Source organism: Camellia sinensis, chromosome 11 (assembly GCF_055761805.1).
Source record: "Camellia sinensis isolate YWXY chromosome 11, ASM5576180v1, whole genome shotgun sequence".
Classification (NCBI taxonomy): Eukaryota; Viridiplantae; Streptophyta; class Magnoliopsida; order Ericales; family Theaceae; genus Camellia; species Camellia sinensis.
The window spans coordinates 24,015,734-24,034,533 of NC_138971.1; the positions used below are offsets into that span (position 1 = coordinate 24,015,734).

Sequence of the window (18,800 nt, forward strand, 5' to 3'; positions counted from 1 at the left end):
GAACGGGAGGCTTGGGCCTTTGAAATGATGCAGCTTTGAGGTCTAAAAAGTATAAACTTCGGGCTCCACGACAGACCAAGTTATGAAACTTGTTGGGTCCCGAGAAATTTTCAATTTTTTATTTTTTATTTTAAAAAAATCTTTGAAAGGATTATCTACAATAATTTTTAAATATAATATATCGAATGTGATATAAAAAAATTACTGTTGTAACATTTTTGGATTTTTTATAAGCGGATGTAGCCTTTACAAGTAGAATTCTGGACTCTTTGGGGATTGATTTGTTATAAAAATCTTGCTAACAAGTGTTTTTAAGAAATCTAAAAAAAAGATAAAATATGAAAAGAACACGATATATTTTTCACTGACTTCAATATTTTTATTTACTTTTAAGATACTTTTTACTCTAATTTCTATATTAAACAATGCTCCAAAGAGATTTGTTAGCATTTGTTGTTTTTTTTAATGGCTTGGGTTTATTTGAAGTTCAAATCTGAACGCGATCGTCATATTTGAGATGTCCTGTTTTAATGATTAAAATCATTCATTTTGTAAGTCTCCTAGTGTATATCATTTATATAAAAAAAAATTTACGTTGATCCGATAATCGTAATCGTAAGCTTTTCATTTTATTTAGTTTGTTTCCGAAAAAATAAACAAATGAATTTTTTGAAAATAGGCAATTTTTTTTTTTTTCATGAATGATTTGCATGTGAAATCTAACAACATTCAAACAATTTTGTCCATTACTTGAGAAATTTGACAGCACGTAAATGTAAATTCATTGTAGTCCCAGACAAATGAATTTTTTACAACAGTTATGTTGCAAATACCTTCTTGGAACTTGGATGGAATCATACACTGATCATATTTCCAACACTTGTAATGGGAAAAAATTTAAAAAGCCTTTTTTGGTATATACATTTTGGTGCAGAAGACATAAACCACCAAGTTAAAGAAGCTGAGTCCAGCAAAAAGCCAGAAGAAATAATCGAGATGGCCCTCATTCAAGTTATCTGGTATCCATCCAACCTTCCCGCCTGCAGTTGTTATAGATGTCACTACACTAAGAATAAAAGAGACCAAGTAATTTCCCAAGCAAGTCGTCAAAAGGGAAAATGCTGTACACAAGCTACGCATGCCATCTGGTGACTCGTCATAAAAGAACTCAAGCTGTCCGATGAATGTAAATACTTCTGCAGCCCCAAACAAGAAGTACTGAGGTATTTGCCATGAGATACTAAGTGGTATGGGAACATCTTCATCAACCAAACCAAGGTCTTTCGCAAGTGCCAACCTCTTCATCTCCACCAAAGCAGCAGCAACCATGCTTAGTACTGAAATAAAGAGGCCAATTCCCATCCGCTGTAACATTGAAAAGCCTTTCTCCCTGCCAGTAAATTTCCTCACAATTGGGACAAGGACCCTATCATAGACAGGGATCCAGAACATAACGCTGATGACATCAATTGTGGAAAGAGAGGCTGCAGGAATGGAGAAGGAACCAATGGTCCTGTCCATCGTCATCCCTTGCTCAACAAACATTGTACACATTTGTGCATAAACAGCACAAATGACAATTCCAGTAGCCCAAATTGGAAACATGCGGATCAATATTTTCAGTTCCTCCACCTGTGTTATGGTGCAAAGCCTCCATGGGTCGGCGAAATCGCCATTTTTGTTCTCAGCATCTGAGATTACTGCAGCTTTGTCAAGGCACCTACAGAAGGGATAATAAGAACTTAAGCGAAGATTTGACAGAATTTGCTTTCAATAATCCAGGAAACAAATGGGTGAGAATTAATTAAGTGTACAAACTATCATAAAGCAAAATATTGTAGTCTGAGAGAAAAGATGGCAGTGCAGGACATTATTACAAGAATTCAGATAGTTTACAACTCATATATAACCACTTAAGAAGTAACTTTTTGCCAAGAAAAAACCTATCAGGCAAAACATGGCGGGATAAAAAAAATGCAGTGGCAAGCTTTATATGCAACAAAACTTTAATTAAAGCATAATCATTAGGATGAGAGAAATACTAAAATAAAGAATTTAAAATTTGTTAAAATATAAAGAAATAAACTATTTTCCAGAGATGAAATAGATCAGAGAACTTCCTATTACTTTTGTGCTGGCAAATCAGACCACATTTTATCACACTGCTGCATCTTTCCAGTAATTTTCAATTGCCTTCTAATCCTTCCTCTTAGTCCATATTTGATAAAGATATAAAGTCAAGCTCCATGAACAACTAGTGAGAAGATATAGTGAAAGGAATTCGTAAAACCAACCATAAATGGACCACACCACTAGAAATCCCACAATTTTCTCTAGTATGACAGACACAAAATTACTTTTTCTTCCACTTTAAGATTGCATTTCAGGTCCAGACATCTCAAATGAAATCATATATATTTTTTTAATCCAAGCTCAAAAATGAAATTACATGTTCACGAAACAATGATGTTTTCACAATTCTTTAAATAACCACAATGAAAAGGAAATGAAAAATAAATAATCAACATATTTAAAAAAAAAAGACTTGAACTAAATACAATAGAACTCATATAATTACCTTCCCAGCATAAAGTTACAGAACCCTGACAAAATAAATGAGGACACCTAATGGAAATTAAGCTTCCTATTGTGTTTTCATACACCTATTGAGATAAACACATTAAATTCTTTAAAGCAAGGGTATTTCGACAAAGATGTCGTACACGTAGTGGGTACTGGCAATTGACATGGTACTTCTTCATACATACTAGGTACACGAAACACGTATTCAAAATTTTTGTTTCTTAATTTTTTTACCGCAAAGGTATCTAGTATATATCCAAGCTGTAACTCAACCATAATAGTATTTTCTTCTATACAAAAGTGAAGTTAGTTTCATTGGACATTTTTTAATCCTCAACATGATTTTAAAACTAAGCTTTGGTTTTTAAGTTATTTAATATAATGACATTTAATTTTGGTTTATACCTTACTTTTGGTTATAACTAATTTTTGCATTATTTCAAATTAAAAATAAACATTTGTCATGAACATACCAAGCCGTACATGTACCCTAATTTTTTTAGATTTTACTGTATCGACATACCTATACCATACTGGTACCCGTACTAGTACCTGTACACGTGCTTCATAGATTAAATTGTAAAGGTAATTCAACAAGATTGTTACTTTAGTATAAAGTCTCAAGACTCTCAACACTTCCACAAGAGAGCATCATATAATCTCATTACTACCAGTATATGTATAATTGTATTGGTGATGATCCCATTTACACAACCAACCATGTGTGTTTAACGCAAAATAAGTAAAAGGCCTAGCTAGTATGTGTTAAAACTTACCATCTTACCATCACCTACCACCAATTTACCATCACCTACCACCACCTACTCCTCACCTATTCCTCACCTACTACACTCACCCTCTCCTATATAATGAGCCACTCACCATTTGTAATAAATACAACACAACACATCAATCAATAATACAGTATTTTTAACATGGTATCAGAGCAGGTTTAGAACCTAATATTCTCGCTTCACCGGCGGGCGGCAATCTCACCTTAGCCGCCCGCCGGACCTCAATCTAGTCCACTACAATTTTCTACACATACCTTGAAATTTCTTCGAGCCCACCACCTTCAATAAAACCCAGGGTCCGACCATCTACAGTCCAAGTCCGCCACTGCAAAGGGCTTTGCCGGTGATGCTTGTGCTTGGAGACGCTAGGGGAAAGAATTGGACACTGGGTTGCCTTTTCTTGTCCTGCTTTACTGACTTCGCTGTTGAATACATGCGTTTCAGCTCTCTAATTTTATCTGCCCTCTCTTCTGCCCTGAGTTCTTCCTTAGAAGGTTCCTTTTCATATGAATCTGACCCTGCAACTATTGGTTCCAATCTAAATATCTTGTTGGAGGCAATAGGGACAATCTTCAGTGTCTGAGACTCCTTATCAAGAACCCCAAGAGCATAATTACAAAGCTGAGGAGCCGTGGCCTCACCCGAATAGTTCGTACCGACGAAATTGACTTGCGACCCATTAGGGCTGACGACGAGTTGCAACCTCTTGGTCCGATTCTCGTGCCTGAAAACCCTAACCTTGGGTTGCTCCTGTGTCGATGATTCTTCTTTGAGAGGATCGAATCCAGAAGGAAAGTAACCGACGAGAGGGGCGATCTTGTCGGGATGTTCACTGAAAGTTTCGATCTTCTTCACATGAATGTTCTCTTCTTCTTCTTCATCTTCTTCAATTGTTGTCTCTGGTTTAACTTCTTCCGAAGACTCTTCGGCTTTGTACAGCTTCGTCTTTGCCATGGTGTCTCCCTCTCTCTTGATCGGCCATTGCTTGTCGTGGTCCGACTGGCTCGTGTTGCAGGCTCCGGTTGTGAAGAAGTACCCAGCTCGGCTTTCGATCACGTCTTACCAGTGTTTCTTTGGGGTGATACAGTTTCTGGTTATAGCTGCGTTCATAGAGAGAGACCCACAAGCTTGGCTTGTTCACTCTGCTGGAGAGTTGTTCAGTGTCGCCTATGCGGGAATAGTGGCATCAGGGATAGCATTCGCTGTACAGATATGGTGTATTGACAGATCTTACCTTTCTTTTCTTTTACTCTCTCTCTCTGTCTTTGTTTATTATATTTTCACCCATACCTCTCTTTTTTTTTATTTTTCTTCTGCAGCCTTTCCCCTTTTCCACCCACGTTTCCCTTACTTTACAACCAAACTTCTTTCTTTTGTCAGACCCCCCACAATGTGCTGTTGCCCAAACCCATCATTCCTTCCACTAAAGTCTATAGAATATCTATTTATGTATATTTTTTTCTGATTCCTAAAAAAAAAAAAAAAAAAAAAAAAAAAACAAAACAAACCAAAACCAACAGCTTTGTTTTCTTTTCTGCAGCCGGCCACCAATCGACCTCACTTCTTCGCCTCTTCCGCCGGTCTTTTCTTCTTGCCTCCGTCCTAGGCGGCCCTTGCCGGTGTTGCCTCCATGTTTCCCACTCCACTGGGCCTGATCACTATTCCCTGCTCCTCCACTGCAGAATATGGCGGCCCTCCAAATCGAAACATCACGGTGGCCTTCCGCTTCAGCTCCTTGTTTTCCGCCTTCAGCACACTTATCTCTGCTCGCGCATCCTTATACATGCGCTGGAGCAGAGCCAGTTGGCCGTTTAAATGCTGCACCTCATTTGTCCTACTCTGCAGCTGGTGCGACAAGTTTGTGACTGCCGTCATCGTCTCCACACAGGACTTCAAAGTATACTGATTAGCTTCAATGTCAGTTTGCACTGCCATTTTTTGCTCCACAGACCGCATAGGAAAGTTCAACGGAGCAAACCCTGGGGCGCTTGGTTGAGGTTCACTGGCCCCCGCACCAGTTATCTCTCTTGTTGACTCGTTAAGGTCTGGAAAGAGAGTGAGCAAACCACGGGAAGATGAAGCCATTTTCTGGGCAACAAAGTGTTACAGAGTGTTACAAAGTATCTTTCTCAGCAAAACGAAGAATTTTTCAGAGGTTTCTCTCAGTTTTTCTGTCTCAGCTTCTGCCTCAGCCTCCGTCTTGGTTAAATAGCCGAGGCAGCCACGCGTATCGCGCGCCACTTGCCGACAGACGACACGATGGGCGCGTCTTTTGATAGCCCGTCTTTTGATGGCACGCCTTTTTATGGATTGGGCACGCCTTTTGATGGCACGCCTTTTTTAAAAATTGGGCGCACCTTTTAAGGGTGCAACTTTTTAGGGGTCCGACAAGACTCTGTAAACTGTCTCGACATAGATTCCGGTTAGTTTCTACAAGGGTCCGACAAGACTCTGTAAACTGTCCCGACATTGATTCCGGTTAGCTCCTTCATGGGTCCGACAAGACTTTGTAAACTGTCCCGACATTGATTCCGGTTAGTTTCTACAAGGGTCCGACAAGACTCTGTAAACTGTCCCGACATTGATTCCGGTTAGTTTCTACAAGGGTCCAGCAAGACTCCGTAAACTGTCACAACAACTGTCATAAACTGTCTTCTACAACGGTCCGACATGACCCCATAAACTGTCTTCTACATCGGTCTGACACCGCCATCTAGTGTCCTCTACACCGTTATGACATCCCCATACAGTGTCCTCTACAACGTTATGACACCACCATACAGTGTCCTCTACAATGTTATGACACCACCATCCAATGTCTTCCCCAATGGTCTGACACGACCATACAGTGTCTCCTATCCTCTTTTATTTTTATGTATTTTCTTGTTTTGTTTCTCTCTCCAAACTCAAGTTGGTTAGTTTCTATCCTCCTTGAGTTTGCGGGGGCTGTTAAAACTTACCATCTTACCATCACCTACCACCAATTTACCATCACCTACCACCACCTACTCCTCACCTACTCCTCACCTACTACACTCACCCTCTCCTATATAATGAGCCACTCACCATTTGTAATAAATACAACACAACACATCAATCAATAATACAGTATTTTTAACAGTATGTAATGCCCAAAATAACCTATAAAATAGGTGCAAGATGAAACTGAATAGATTAACATGTGAATAAGCTTTTAGACAGAGATTAAAATAAATTATTCATAATTGATATAAGTGTTTATGCCAGAAGAATATGGAAAAAAATTTACTTCAGATCATCAGTATGGTCCAGTTTCTTCCTTCCTTCAATTACTGCGATTTTGTCTCGTGTTTCATACAGGAGACTACTGTCTGTAGGGACCTTTAAATTCCACTTGAGGAATGATGCCACCAAAACTTGGCAAACTCTTGTAAGAGGACTTCCCCCTGGGTTCTGAAATCTATACAGAGGAGTGCCTGAAAAGAAATTTGCAATGGCAATGCCCATAAACAATGCAGAGATGCCAAAACCCAAGCCCCACCCAATATTTTCTTGAATCCACACAATTACACTGCCGGATACAAGAGCACCTATATCAATAGAAAAATAAAACCAATTAAAGAAAGATCCCTTCTTTTCCCTCTCTTTAGGATCAGTATTGTCAAATTGATCCGCCCCAAATGAAGAAACACATGGTTTGATCCCGCCAGTTCCTAGTGCAATCAGATACAACCCCGAATAGAATAACATATACTGCGCAGGAGTAGCTGAAGGGCATATGGAACCAACACATTCAGCTGGCTTAAGTGCAGGAACTGTGGCTGATAGAGTCATTATGCACATTCCCTATACAAAATAACAAGGGCTACTTACATAAAGCTCCCCTGAGGTTTTTGACAAATACACGAATGTCCCCTCTGATTTATGAAATTCTACTACCCTTTTCAGAGTTGTTAGAAATTGTAAATTTACAATTTTATCCTTCTACAAAATTCAATTTCAATTATTTCTTTACTTATTTTTCCTAACTTTAAACCCAAACAGTAGTTATTCATCCTTCACTATCCTATTACCCAAATAAAGAGAACCACATTCCACCCCCAACCCCCTTTCTCCATCCCAACCACCTCTTCCACTGCCATTCCTCTCCTCCACCACCACTAAATGCTGAAATTTTACTGACCTCCCTTGTCAGAGCTGTGGGGCAAGGCATACCAATCTTTATGGATATAGATTTAAAATCTATAAATAAGGAAGTCTTTCATACGAGCTAGCACTCTAATCTGAGAATTCCTCCCTCCTACACTCTCTAGCAAAGTTGTGAGATTTTGTGAGTATCTCCATATTCAAGTTTTTGCTTCTTGTGGATACTTTTGGAGATTGGACAATTGAATGGTTATGGTTGAAGTGAACTCAAAGGAAGAATGTAGAATTAGATTTTGAGATTAAGTTATTTATCTTGATTATCATTATGGATAGCTGAATTTGAGTTTTGTATACATCAAAAACATGATCGTTGGTTTATATATATATATATATATTTATTAATTCCGTCGTGCATACGATTCCTTTCATAGTGTGGCAACCACCATAGGTGGCTAGTTTGATAGACGGTAGATGCACGGATGAGTGGTGATCAGTAAGTTTGTGTCTGTGGTGGTAAGTGGTGGTCCTGGTGGTGAGATATTGTGGTGAACATGCCTTTGTGACGGTGAGTATTTGTCTAACAGTGAGGGCCATAGCTGAATTTGTCTTCATTTTGGGTTATTTATATTTGAATTGGTGATGTCCATATGTATATATGATGGCGGGTGTGTTATATGTGTGTATAATTGGTATTTTTCTCTCTTTCTCTCTATAGCAATATCAGATACCTAAAATTTGATCTCTTTTGTACTCTATAAATCAAGGCTAAAAGTTCTGTGTATATTGATCTTAAAGGCTGGCACTTGTGATTACTGCAATATAATGGTGGGTATGGTTGTTTGGTCCCAGACCCAGTTGATTAATGTTTTGTAGTTCAAACAAAAAAAGAAAAAAGAAAGAAGAGAGTAAGAGATCTAACTAAGAGAATCTAGACACGGATATTGGAGAAAGATAGAGAGGAAGAGAGGGGAAAGAGTTAGAGAGGGAAGGAAGAAGGTGAAACAGGAAACAAATAAAAAATGAAAAAGAAGGGAGGTGTTTAGCTGGGGGATGATAGAAGACTAAGATGGAGGTATTCGGCAATGAAAGCATACTTGGTAACAAAGTTTGCAAGGGTAATTTCGGCATTTAGATGCTAAAAAAATGATGAGATGAGACGGGAATCTTCTATTAATATTCTAACGATAACTTAACGAAGGGGACGTTTATGTTTATTGTTAGTTAAAGTAAAGGAGGTAAATGTAATTTCAAAAACTAGAAGGAAGGCCTGCATATTTGTCAGAAACCTCAAGGGAGGTTTGTGTAGTTAGCCCAAATAACAAAGTTCAAAAATGTAAAAGAGACGGAGATGAAAGCCATTCCTGAAAAATTTGAAAGGACCAAACACATAAAAGACTGATTTAATTATCTCCCAGTCATCATTGCCAACATACCTAGCCATGGTATGTTTGAACCGAAATTCAAAAAGACCCCATATCCCATAATAGTTAATATGAAAACCCCAACTGCGACATGATCCAAATCAAAACATTAGAGGCAACAAAAGTTTCATTTCAGAACATTAAATTTGTCGAGAAATTTTGTTCTGGCTTCTTTTCCAGTTTCATATTAAGTAACAAAAATACTTGGAAAAAAAATCAGAAAAGATAGAGGATAGGGTAAAACAAAAGCGCAAATTCTTAAAAGAGGCAGTCAACCCATCAAACAATCTTCATCAGATAAAATTTTTCTGATTCTTGATTTAAGTGACATAAGCAGGTCTATTGCACCATGTTGTTTGAAAAGTTGCTGACTGATAACTCATTATACTTGAAAGTTGAAACCACTACCCCCATGACCCATCATTCAAGTGATATCAGACCAAATGATGGGTACACCTAAGAAATACCTACGGTTATAAATATAGAAAATAATTACTTTCCTATTAAAATGAAAAAAAGATATAAAAAAATATTAAATTTCTTGAAAATCATAGAAAGTAGAAACTATTGTCTTTTGCGAAACAGTAACATTCAGTAACTTTATGAAATATTAAAAATATCCAAATCATGTTACTAATGAAGGAAAAATTCCATCAAATTTATCAAAACTCAAAGAATCTTCCACCATAGATGAAAAAATAAAAATTTCACCCCATAATAACCTCATTACCACAAACCAATAACTAAAAAAGTCATGCACATCTAGAATGTATCGTGTCCTGCAGTGAGGCACAGAAAGCTGTAGGTAACACATAATTGGAAACTACAAAATCATTCAAATAACAAACAAAGCTTCAATCAGAAAGCTTTAAGATGATTTACTGCATGTCCAACTCAAAGGACAAAAGCATGGATTAAAAAGCAGAGGTTGTTCATGTATCATCACCCATCTCTTTCTGAACTAAGTTTTTAGCATAGTGAAGTTAGTACATACCATAAAATAAATTATGGAGAAAGCAACAATTGTCCAATATCTTCCCCAATATGCATCTGCCAAATAAGCTCCGATAAGGGGTGTTAGGAAACAAGTGCCTGCCCAATTGGAAGCATTTCTTGCAGCAGAGACATTTCCTTCATGCATTGTTTCAGTGAGATAGTTGACAAGGTTAGTAGCAATCCCATAGTAAGCTAAACGTTCACAACATTCATTACCTGTTTTAGTTTTAAAGATATTAGAAGAAAAGATGGAACATAAAAAACATAAAGAAATATGGAGAATGATGGACTAAGAACTACCAAGAATGAAGAAGCATGCCCTCCAATTTCCAGTGTTGCTCTTCAACACAGGTTTTCCTTTAATGTCAACTGAACCATCTCCAGTGTATAGTCCACTCCTTTCATTCTAAAGAGACATATGTAATAAGGCAGAAAGCAGAAACGTTTTTAGTATACAAACCTTGCAGAATAAAATTCTTGTGCATGTTTATGCTTGTGTGGTTAGTGTGTGTGTGTGTGTGTGTGTGTGTGTGTGTGAGAGAGAGAGAGAGAGAGAGTTTTGTCTCTTAAGTGTTTATATTTTGACAACCTTATGTAATGTTCAGCGCATGTAGAAAACTAATGTAACTACTACTACCAAGCAGCTAAGGTTTTTTGTTTTTTGTTTTTTTTTTTTTTTGGCAGACAAGCAGCTAAGGTTTGGGAATAATGTTATTTGCCATTCCAATATATCGAAGCCAAAGGAACAGTGTGCAAACCACCCAGAATGAAAACATGCCACATGTTAAGTTGAGCAAATTCACCACCAGATGGGCTTTTTAAAAGCAATAAATACAGAAAACTTTCCCATATTGTCAACCTCAAAAAAATAAATTTCTTCTAACCAACATAGGTTTCCCATCTTCCTTCATATTCTGTTCTATGGCTACTACCCCTAAATCATTTCTTCATAGAACACAGTTCAAAATTTATGTTAGTGGGAGAAAAACAAATGAGAAATGCTAGAGACTCACAATTTAGACTCCTAAACTTACCCACCATGATGTGACAATGGAATTGGGCCCTATATGCTTGAGTTGAGTGTGACAAAATAAAATTTGACACCTATCATGGCCTCAAATTGTGGAAACTTTTTTAGGGGTCACAAACATTTTCCTAAATGAAACAATGCTCCACTCACATGGCCTGAGATTTCAGATGTCAATACAAAACAATCCAGCCCAAGAAAATTGAAAAAACTTAAGCACAATCAGTTTAAAAGGTTTCAAAATGATTAAAATGGAAACTTTGTCCTTCAAGTTATACATCTATAAAAACAGTATAAAAAAAAAAAAGTCAAAAACTTAGAAGCTCAAATAGATTAGAACCATTTCCACATAGACCAAAATTTGCTAACATCTTCCCAACTTCCATTTTATAAACCAATACCCAACAATATCATGACAAAGTATGACAAGTAGATAAACCTTTCAACATTTTACAAACCCAATGAGAGTATTAAATCTCAGTTTCTAATACTATAACTGGAATTGGGATCGACTGATTTGGTGATTGATAGTGTTCACATCCACTCTACAATTTCATTTCCAAATTCCATATATACATATAGGCAGAAGCTTCTCTCCACCTCCAGTCCAGGTTCCAAATTTCATATATACATATAGGCAGAAGCTGAGGACTGGAGAGAACCGTTTGGGCCCACAGGCCTATTTCGATAATCAAAACCATTCATTTTATCAGGCTCCGCATGTATATCATTCACAAAAAAATGAAGTAAATCCGATATTCGTAGCTCCTTAATTTTATCATATTTGTACCCAAAAAAATGAATCATTTGTTTTTAAAACACATTGACCGTTAATTTTTTCCGAGACAAATTCTATAAAATTAAGGAGATCATTAAAACAGTAGATTGGAGAGAAGCCAATCCCATATATATATATATATATATATTAGTGCATAACTGATACAATCAGTAGAAATTTGAATCATAACTTCTAAAGTCCAATCAGAAGCCAAAAGTCCTATGAGTAAGGCTGAATATCACTGTAGTACCTAACAAACCAATTAGAATACAATCAGAGCAAACATCAAATTAACCCATGAATCGTCCTCTATTATTTGCAAACTCGATCAAAAATTAGAGAATCAAAACTAGAATTTCATACAGAATCAATCAACTCAAAAATGACATATATATATATATATATATGTCAGTCTCAGTGAAGTGAAAGCTACCTGTGGAAATCCATCTTCCAAGAGCAATCTCTCCTCTAATCTCTCATCCTCCTGGGTACCCATGAGCTGGAATCAACAACAATCTCTCTCTACAACTTCCTCCTCTTTTTTTTTCTTTTTCTTTTTCTCTCTCTATAAATTAGAGATGGATAGATAGATAGATACATACAGGCTGCTGTCAGTTACACCGATCAGTCTTCACGCGCTATCTATAAACTATATTCTAAAATTTTATATGAAATAAAATAGAGTTCGTGGGAAACTGGGTGACGTATAAATGGTTCGAGTACATTGCAACAATGATTTATCTCACTAAAAACATCACCACTAATAACACTAATGCATTAAAAAAATTAAAAAAAAAAAAAAAAAGCACAACTCTAAGACCAAAACATCACATCATTAATGGCGGGACTCACTGCCACCTAATTAGTGGGAGCACTAATTAGTGCTCCCAAGCATTTTTCGACTACATTGGCCCGTATGTTAATTTTTTTTATTTTTTTTGGAGGGAAGGATGTTGAAATTTATTACTATAATACAAACTAGAACCAAGGCCAAGTTTGGGTAACAAAAAAAAGTGTACTTATTTCATCTTTTTATCTTTTTTGGGTCACATCAATCAACATCTTCTCTCTACTTTTTCTACACATAATACAAAAAAAAGTCAAAAAGTACACTTATTTAGTCTTCCCAAACTTGGCCCAAGTTTGAGTAAATTAGAAAAAATCAAAAACTTACTTAAAAAGTTAATGTTATTCGTCAAAAGTCGACAATTATGTCTGCACAACTTTTAATCTTAATTTTTTTTACAAATCAATTTTTACAATTTTTTAATACACATTTTTTCATAAAAAGTCAAAAAATTAACCCAAACATCCATATTTTTTTCCTCAATTTTTTAGTCTAAAAAGACAAAAAGTACACTTATTTAGGACACCCCCAACAACCCCTTAAGTGATGATTTGTTCAAAAAAGAAAAAGGGCAAATTACAAATGTACCCTTGATATTTGCTTAAATTATAATTTGTGTCATGTAGTTCTGAGAATTACATTTCGTTACTTGAAATTTCTAATTTTATAATAAATAATCTCTTTATTAATAAATTATTATATCAATTAATAATTTTTAATGGTATTGAAAATTTATTTCAATTAATAATTCATGTCATTTTATCATTGTATAAGAAAGAGAGAGTAGTTAGAAATTTTACTTTTTTAGTTAACCTTGTTAAATAAAAAATTCTAGGGTAAATTATAAATTACTCCCTGTAGTTTTAAAAATTACATTATGTCCCCTAAGGTTTCTAATTTCATAGCAAATATGTCATTTTATTAATAAATTATCAAGTTAATTAACAGTTTTTAATAATGTTAAAATTTTATTTCAATTAATAATTCAGATAATTTTATTATTGTATAGGTAAACAGTTAGAAATTTCACTTTTTCAATTAATTCAGTTAAATAAAAAATTATGATAAGAAGGTATTTGTAATTTTTCAAACCACATGAAACAATTCGTATTTTAAACAAACCTCATGGGTGTATTTGTAATTTATCCAAAATTCTACTAAGGAGGTATTTGTAATATTCCAAACTACATGAAACAATTCGTATTTTAAACAAATCTCAAAAGATATATTTATAATTTATCCTAAAAAATTATTTGTAAAATAATTTATAGTTTAATTTGTTACTGTAGCAAATTTATTTACTAAATTCTGATTAAACTGATCCTAATACGTCCGGCAATTAGTAATGGTTTGATCTCGAGTCTAAATTAATAAAATTTTATGGTACACATTTGTTTGGAGGTGGAATATATGTACTCTTAATTATAATATTTGTGGTATTTGATTATGATTTATTGAAGTGTTAGTTATGATTCATTTAAAATTAATTATGATATTATTTGAATTATAATTAAAAAAGATATTTGATTATACCTTATGTAGTATTTGATTATAGGGTCTGGCTTTGGTCCAGTCCGCCATCAGACTAGACCGTGCTGTTGGAACCGTGGGGGCTCACTACGGGTCCCGTTTTGAAAATCTGAACCGTCAATGTGTAGAACTCGTCGAGTATTATATGCTTGAAAAAAATCACGTTGATCGGATATCGATAGCTATGTCATCAAATCAGTTTTTTATAAAAAAAAATGGACGGTGAATAAATTAACGGTTGATAAAAAACTGTTTTGATCACATAGCTATCGATATCCGATCAACGTGATTTTTCACCAGCACATAGTACTCGACGAGTTCTACACATTTAACGATTCAGATTTTTAAAACGAGACCCGTGGTGAGCCCCCACAAGCCTAACAACGCGGTCTAGTCCGATGGTGGACTGGGCCAAAACCAGGCCCTTGATTATAATTCATATTTTTTTTAGTTATGATTCTCTTAGGATAGAGTTATTATGTTTGTGATAATCAATATCACAAATATTATAATTTATATATAATACACACCGTTATTCTTTTAGTAATTGGTTCACGCATTGGGATTAAAAGGATCGGAAAATAGAACTCAGCCATTCCATGCTAAAATTTCAATTATTCACGTTTCATTTGTTTAGGTGAAAGTGTACGGGCACGAAATATTCTTCCCGTATAATCTTGTTGATCAAGTCTGCGCTCCTCCGTACGTCGTCGCTTTACTCCTTGAAAACACAAACGAGAGCTAGCCGGCGGGTGTGTGCCGGATACCTCTCCGATGTCTAAGTCAGCAAAATAGACAAACAGACAAAAAGCTCTGCGAATTCGGGAGTCAAAGTTGTGTGTTACCTCTCCATAGGTGATGTTGTGAGCTTTTATAGGTTTCGCGTGGCACAATCCTAGTAGGACTCTTACTCCTCCGTGTAGAGTCCTCCTAGGAGTCACAGTCCTGAAAGATAATGCTTATCCTTCAACACCCCCCTCACTGCTTAAACCAAGTGAGATGGTTTTTCCATGGTCGGACTCCAATATGACCGAGGTAAGCATAGCTATGCTAAGCCGCAGATCAGACTGGGATAACTCTACCTCGGTTCCTCCTGTACAAACCACAGCACGATTGGACCGAGCTAACAATTAGTATGGTTTCGACTGATCTAATACCACTGCGCCATGACCGGTATAACTTTTAGTATGGTGACCGAGCTAACCGTAGCTCTTTGGGACCGGAATAACTTCAAGCCTCATTTGGACCGGAATAACTTCATGGCCATTTTACTCAGTCCTTCGTACTGTCGCCCATAACGGCCCATTGCCCAGTTCGGCCCAATTTTTCTTATAAATTACCCTCTCAATTGCCCCTTAATTCCATCTGCATAGCATGATTGGGATTATTTGCTTATCGACCGAGCTAAAAACTCCTTTAGCCTTTCTGACCGAGCTAAAAAACTGTTTTAGCTTTTCCAGCCGAGCTAAATTTACGCCGGCTTTACCTGTCCGGTCAAAACGTCTCTTCAATCACACCAACTGAATCGCTTCTCATTCCCACGACACGTGGCATACTCTGATTGGCCCAAGGCAGCTGTCACGCCGTCTTCGTATTTCGCAAAATTTGAACAGTCCCGCCCTTTTTGTCCTGCCTTCTACACAAAATAAGCTCTTTATTTCGAATCAACCACTTTACTATTCAAGTTCCTTCTCCCTCTCTTCGAGCCTCCATTGTTCTTCTATCCTTGCAACTGTGAAGCTCGTGTCTATGGCTGCTTTCTACTTCCCCTTTCCTTCCTTTTCACCTGGTAAGCTTCACTAATCTGTTCTATTTTTCTTGTTTTCGCACTTTGTTTAATCCATAGCATATTGTTGGTGTTTTTACAAAACACATTTTTGTTTTTCCTTGCATTTTCTGGGAAAAGCCTCATAAGAACCCCTTGTATTTCATGAAGTAGTCTGTAGAACACTGTATTTGATCCAAAATCATAATATAACCGAACTAAAAAGTTGTTTGTAGTGGCTATGAATCTTAGTTAGACTTATCCAACCAAACTAATACTTCATGCTATACTAGTAATTTCAACAAGTCAAACCATCTTTTGATTTAACTTAGCCTAGATAACAAACCGAACCAAGTCCGCAATTAGTGTGTTTTGAAAGCCTCACTTCCGACCAAGCTATGTCTTGGGGCTAAACCAGCGCTCTTAGTTTAGATCAAACTAAGAAAACTGCCCTCAGGAGCTCAACCGGTCTAACAAAACCTTCCTTCTTCCCGAGCTATCGACCCGCTTACCGAGACCGAGCTATCGGACCATTTGCTAAGACCGAGCTTGAACCCGTAGTATGCCACATAGCCGAGCTAAATGCTTCATTTATCTTGCCTTTGTTTTCTTTTTAGCACGGTCCCATGGTCTGTGCTTAACACTTTTGTTTTTCACTTTGTTGACTTAGGTTGTCCAGGCACTCCTTTGAGCGCTCAACCGAGCTACACAGCACAAATCTCCGATCGAGATAGCACTCGAGTTTAATTTACCCAACTTAGACCATAAATGGGAAAGTATAGGTTTTTAGTTAACTCTCCTGGTGCAATAGCTGAATTTCGCAAGGACTACCAAATCCCAGATGATGTCCATCTTTCTCTAGTCGAGCTAGACACCGTCTATTGGGGAAAACAGGGTTTTGTCCCCTTTAACGTTATTTCCATTGTGGAGTGCGGTTTACGCTTCCCTGTACAGCACTTACTTTGCGAATTCCTTAGACAAACCAACCTTTGTCCTACCCAACTTTCCACAAACTCATACCGTATAACAAATGGCATAGCCGAGCTAAACCGTCGGGCTGGCCTTAACCTCGGCTTAGCTGAGCTCTTCCACCAATATTCCATAGGGTCAAAAGAAGACGGTTGGGTTTATTATTTAAGAATACGACGCCGCCGAGAAAAAATAATCCAAGATACCCCAGATAAAGATTTAAACGACGATGATTTCTTCTGGGTTTCTGGGAACTTCGAAGACCGAGAAGCCCAGATTCCTAGTGACCGAATAAACTGGAATAAAGGGACCACCGGTATAATTACCTCGGCTCTATTGCATGCCTCTTTTTATTTCGGTTTCCTATTCCTGAACCGAACTGACAGTTGTCTTCTTTATGCAGACTCAGCCCACCTCAAGTCACTATACAGTTACCCTAACCTAAACACATTTCGCGCCGCACTACGGTATCCTGAAAGAAGTTGGGCCAAGTTGCTCAATTTTGAACCGACATACAGATACAGCAGTCGACGAAAAGCCAGAGTAACAGACTTTTTGTTGGAGGCATTGCCTGAACCGGATCCAACCTTGCCACAAATTAACTTGGTCCGTACTACTGCTGAACAAGAGATGACGAAGAGGAACAGAGTGAGGGCCCTCCTAACCGAAACACACCCTACCAAAGTACCACTAACCACCCAGACTCAAGAGACCGTGGTGGCTCTTCCATCTCAACAACCCTCCTCATCTCGCCCCAGCAAGCGTGCCCGGACTACCCAAACTGAGCAACGCCATGTTGATGAAGATGAAACCACTCTTCCACCGAGTCCTCCACCGAGCCCTCAGCCGGAGCGTTCTGACCGGGCTAGCTCCTCCAAGTGGGCTCTAAAAATGTCTTTCCAAAACCGTGTTATCCGTGATACTGACTTAGTGGTGGCTGATAAAGACCATATGCTAGCCTTCAATCTAGCTAAGAGTGTATGTCTGCCCTCTGATATGAAGCATCACAACTATTTGACCGAGCTCAAGGCCATCCGGTCTACAACGAAATCAATGATCCTGGTAAGTAGCCCCTCTGATCTCTCTAATTTTCCAACTTTTTGCTCGGTTTTGTTATTAGTTTCTTTCCATTCTTCTTCAGGCCATACAAAAGAGTCAAATTGCCCACAAGTGTGTGTTAGAGCTCCGAAAAACAGCAAGGCAAGCCATGGCCGAAGTAACTGAAAAAACTGCCGAGCTAGAAGAGGCTAGGAAGCAGCTAGCCGAGCTAAAATCCGAGAACGGTCGTCTGGCCGGCCTTGTTAGCTCAGCAGAAGCAGAAAAACAAAAAGCTGCAGCCGTGATCAAGGACAAATATTTGCGCGAACTTGCTAAACTAGAAGGAAAGAAGAAAGCCGAAATTGAGGAGATGAAGAAGAAGCTGGAGGGTGCTGAGACCCGTGGTTTTAAGGAAGGTGAAGCCCTTTATATTAAGCAATGTGAAGTGGCGAAGGACCTTTTCTTCAAGTGCGGTTGGAGGGCGGCCGTGACTCAGCTCGGTCATCAACCAGAGACCGAGGTCTACAATGCTCCACCATATTTCATACCGGGCTCAATGGCGAAGTATGCTGCGACCGTTCAACAACAATTTCTTGAAGAATCAGATGAGGAAGAAGAAACCGTGCCCAATGATACCTCGGTTGTCAATGATCAGTCAGGTCAGTTGGAGCCAGTGGTGGAGAACTTGACTGATGAGTTGCCTACTGAAACTGTGCTCCCAACCGAGACTGTGCTGCCAGCTGAAACCGGTCTTAGAGTTGATCTTGATGCCGATCTTGATGATCTATTTAACTGACTTTGTTTTGTTTTTTTTTTTTTTTTTTTTTTTGGTTTTTTTTTTTTTTGGTTTTTTTTGCTATTGGAAACAAATTGTAACCGGGCTGAGGCCCCACCATTTGTACTTGTTTTGAATTTTCAATGAAGTTT

At 37.6% G+C, this 18,800-nt stretch overlaps 2 protein-coding genes across 3 annotated transcripts; both read right to left on the minus strand.

Moving 5' to 3' along the window:
• Positions 1-758: 758 nt before the first annotated feature.
• Positions 759-12,405, minus strand: LOC114257885 (protein NRT1/ PTR FAMILY 8.3). 2 transcript variants are annotated; one of them, XM_028197707.2, is made up of 5 exons: positions 12,158-12,405; positions 10,220-10,325; positions 9,918-10,135; positions 6,646-7,202; positions 759-1,720 (listed from the first exon to the last, which is right to left on the minus strand). In XM_028197707.2, the coding sequence occupies exons 1-5, from the start codon at positions 12,218-12,220 to the stop codon at positions 898-900; spliced, it is 1,767 nt and encodes a 588-aa protein (XP_028053508.2). In that variant the 5' UTR covers positions 12,221-12,405; the 3' UTR covers positions 759-897. The 2 variants fall into 2 exon arrangements, with proteins under 2 accessions (XP_028053508.2, XP_028053509.2); XM_028197708.2 differs by having other exon boundaries at positions 9,918-10,054; positions 12,158-12,354.
• On the minus strand, positions 3,554-4,346 carry LOC145801881 (uncharacterized). Its single transcript, XM_082893669.1, has one exon. The coding sequence runs from the start codon at positions 4,329-4,331 to the stop codon at positions 3,684-3,686; it is 648 nt and encodes a 215-aa protein (XP_082749795.1). The 5' UTR covers positions 4,332-4,346; the 3' UTR covers positions 3,554-3,683.
• Positions 12,406-18,800: the final 6,395 nt, after the last annotated feature.

What these genes read in the sequence shown, in the direction of transcription:
- LOC145801881 (XM_082893669.1), bottom strand. Translation starts at nt 4,331, where the DNA reads ATGGCAAAGACGAAGCTGTACAAAGCCGAAGAGTCTTCGGAAGAAGTT.
- LOC114257885 (XM_028197707.2), bottom strand. Translation starts at nt 12,220, where the DNA reads ATGGGTACCCAGGAGGATGAGAGATTAGAGGAGAGATTGCTCTTGGAA. An exon ending in TGGAAGATGGATTTCCACAG is followed by an intron (nt 10,326 to 12,157) that starts GTAGCTTTCACT and finishes ATGTCTCTTTAG; the next exon opens with AATGAAAGGAGTGGACTATA. An exon ending in TCTCCATAATTTATTTTATG is followed by an intron (nt 7,203 to 9,917) that starts GTATGTACTAAC and finishes TATTTTGTATAG; the next exon opens with GGAATGTGCATAATGACTCT.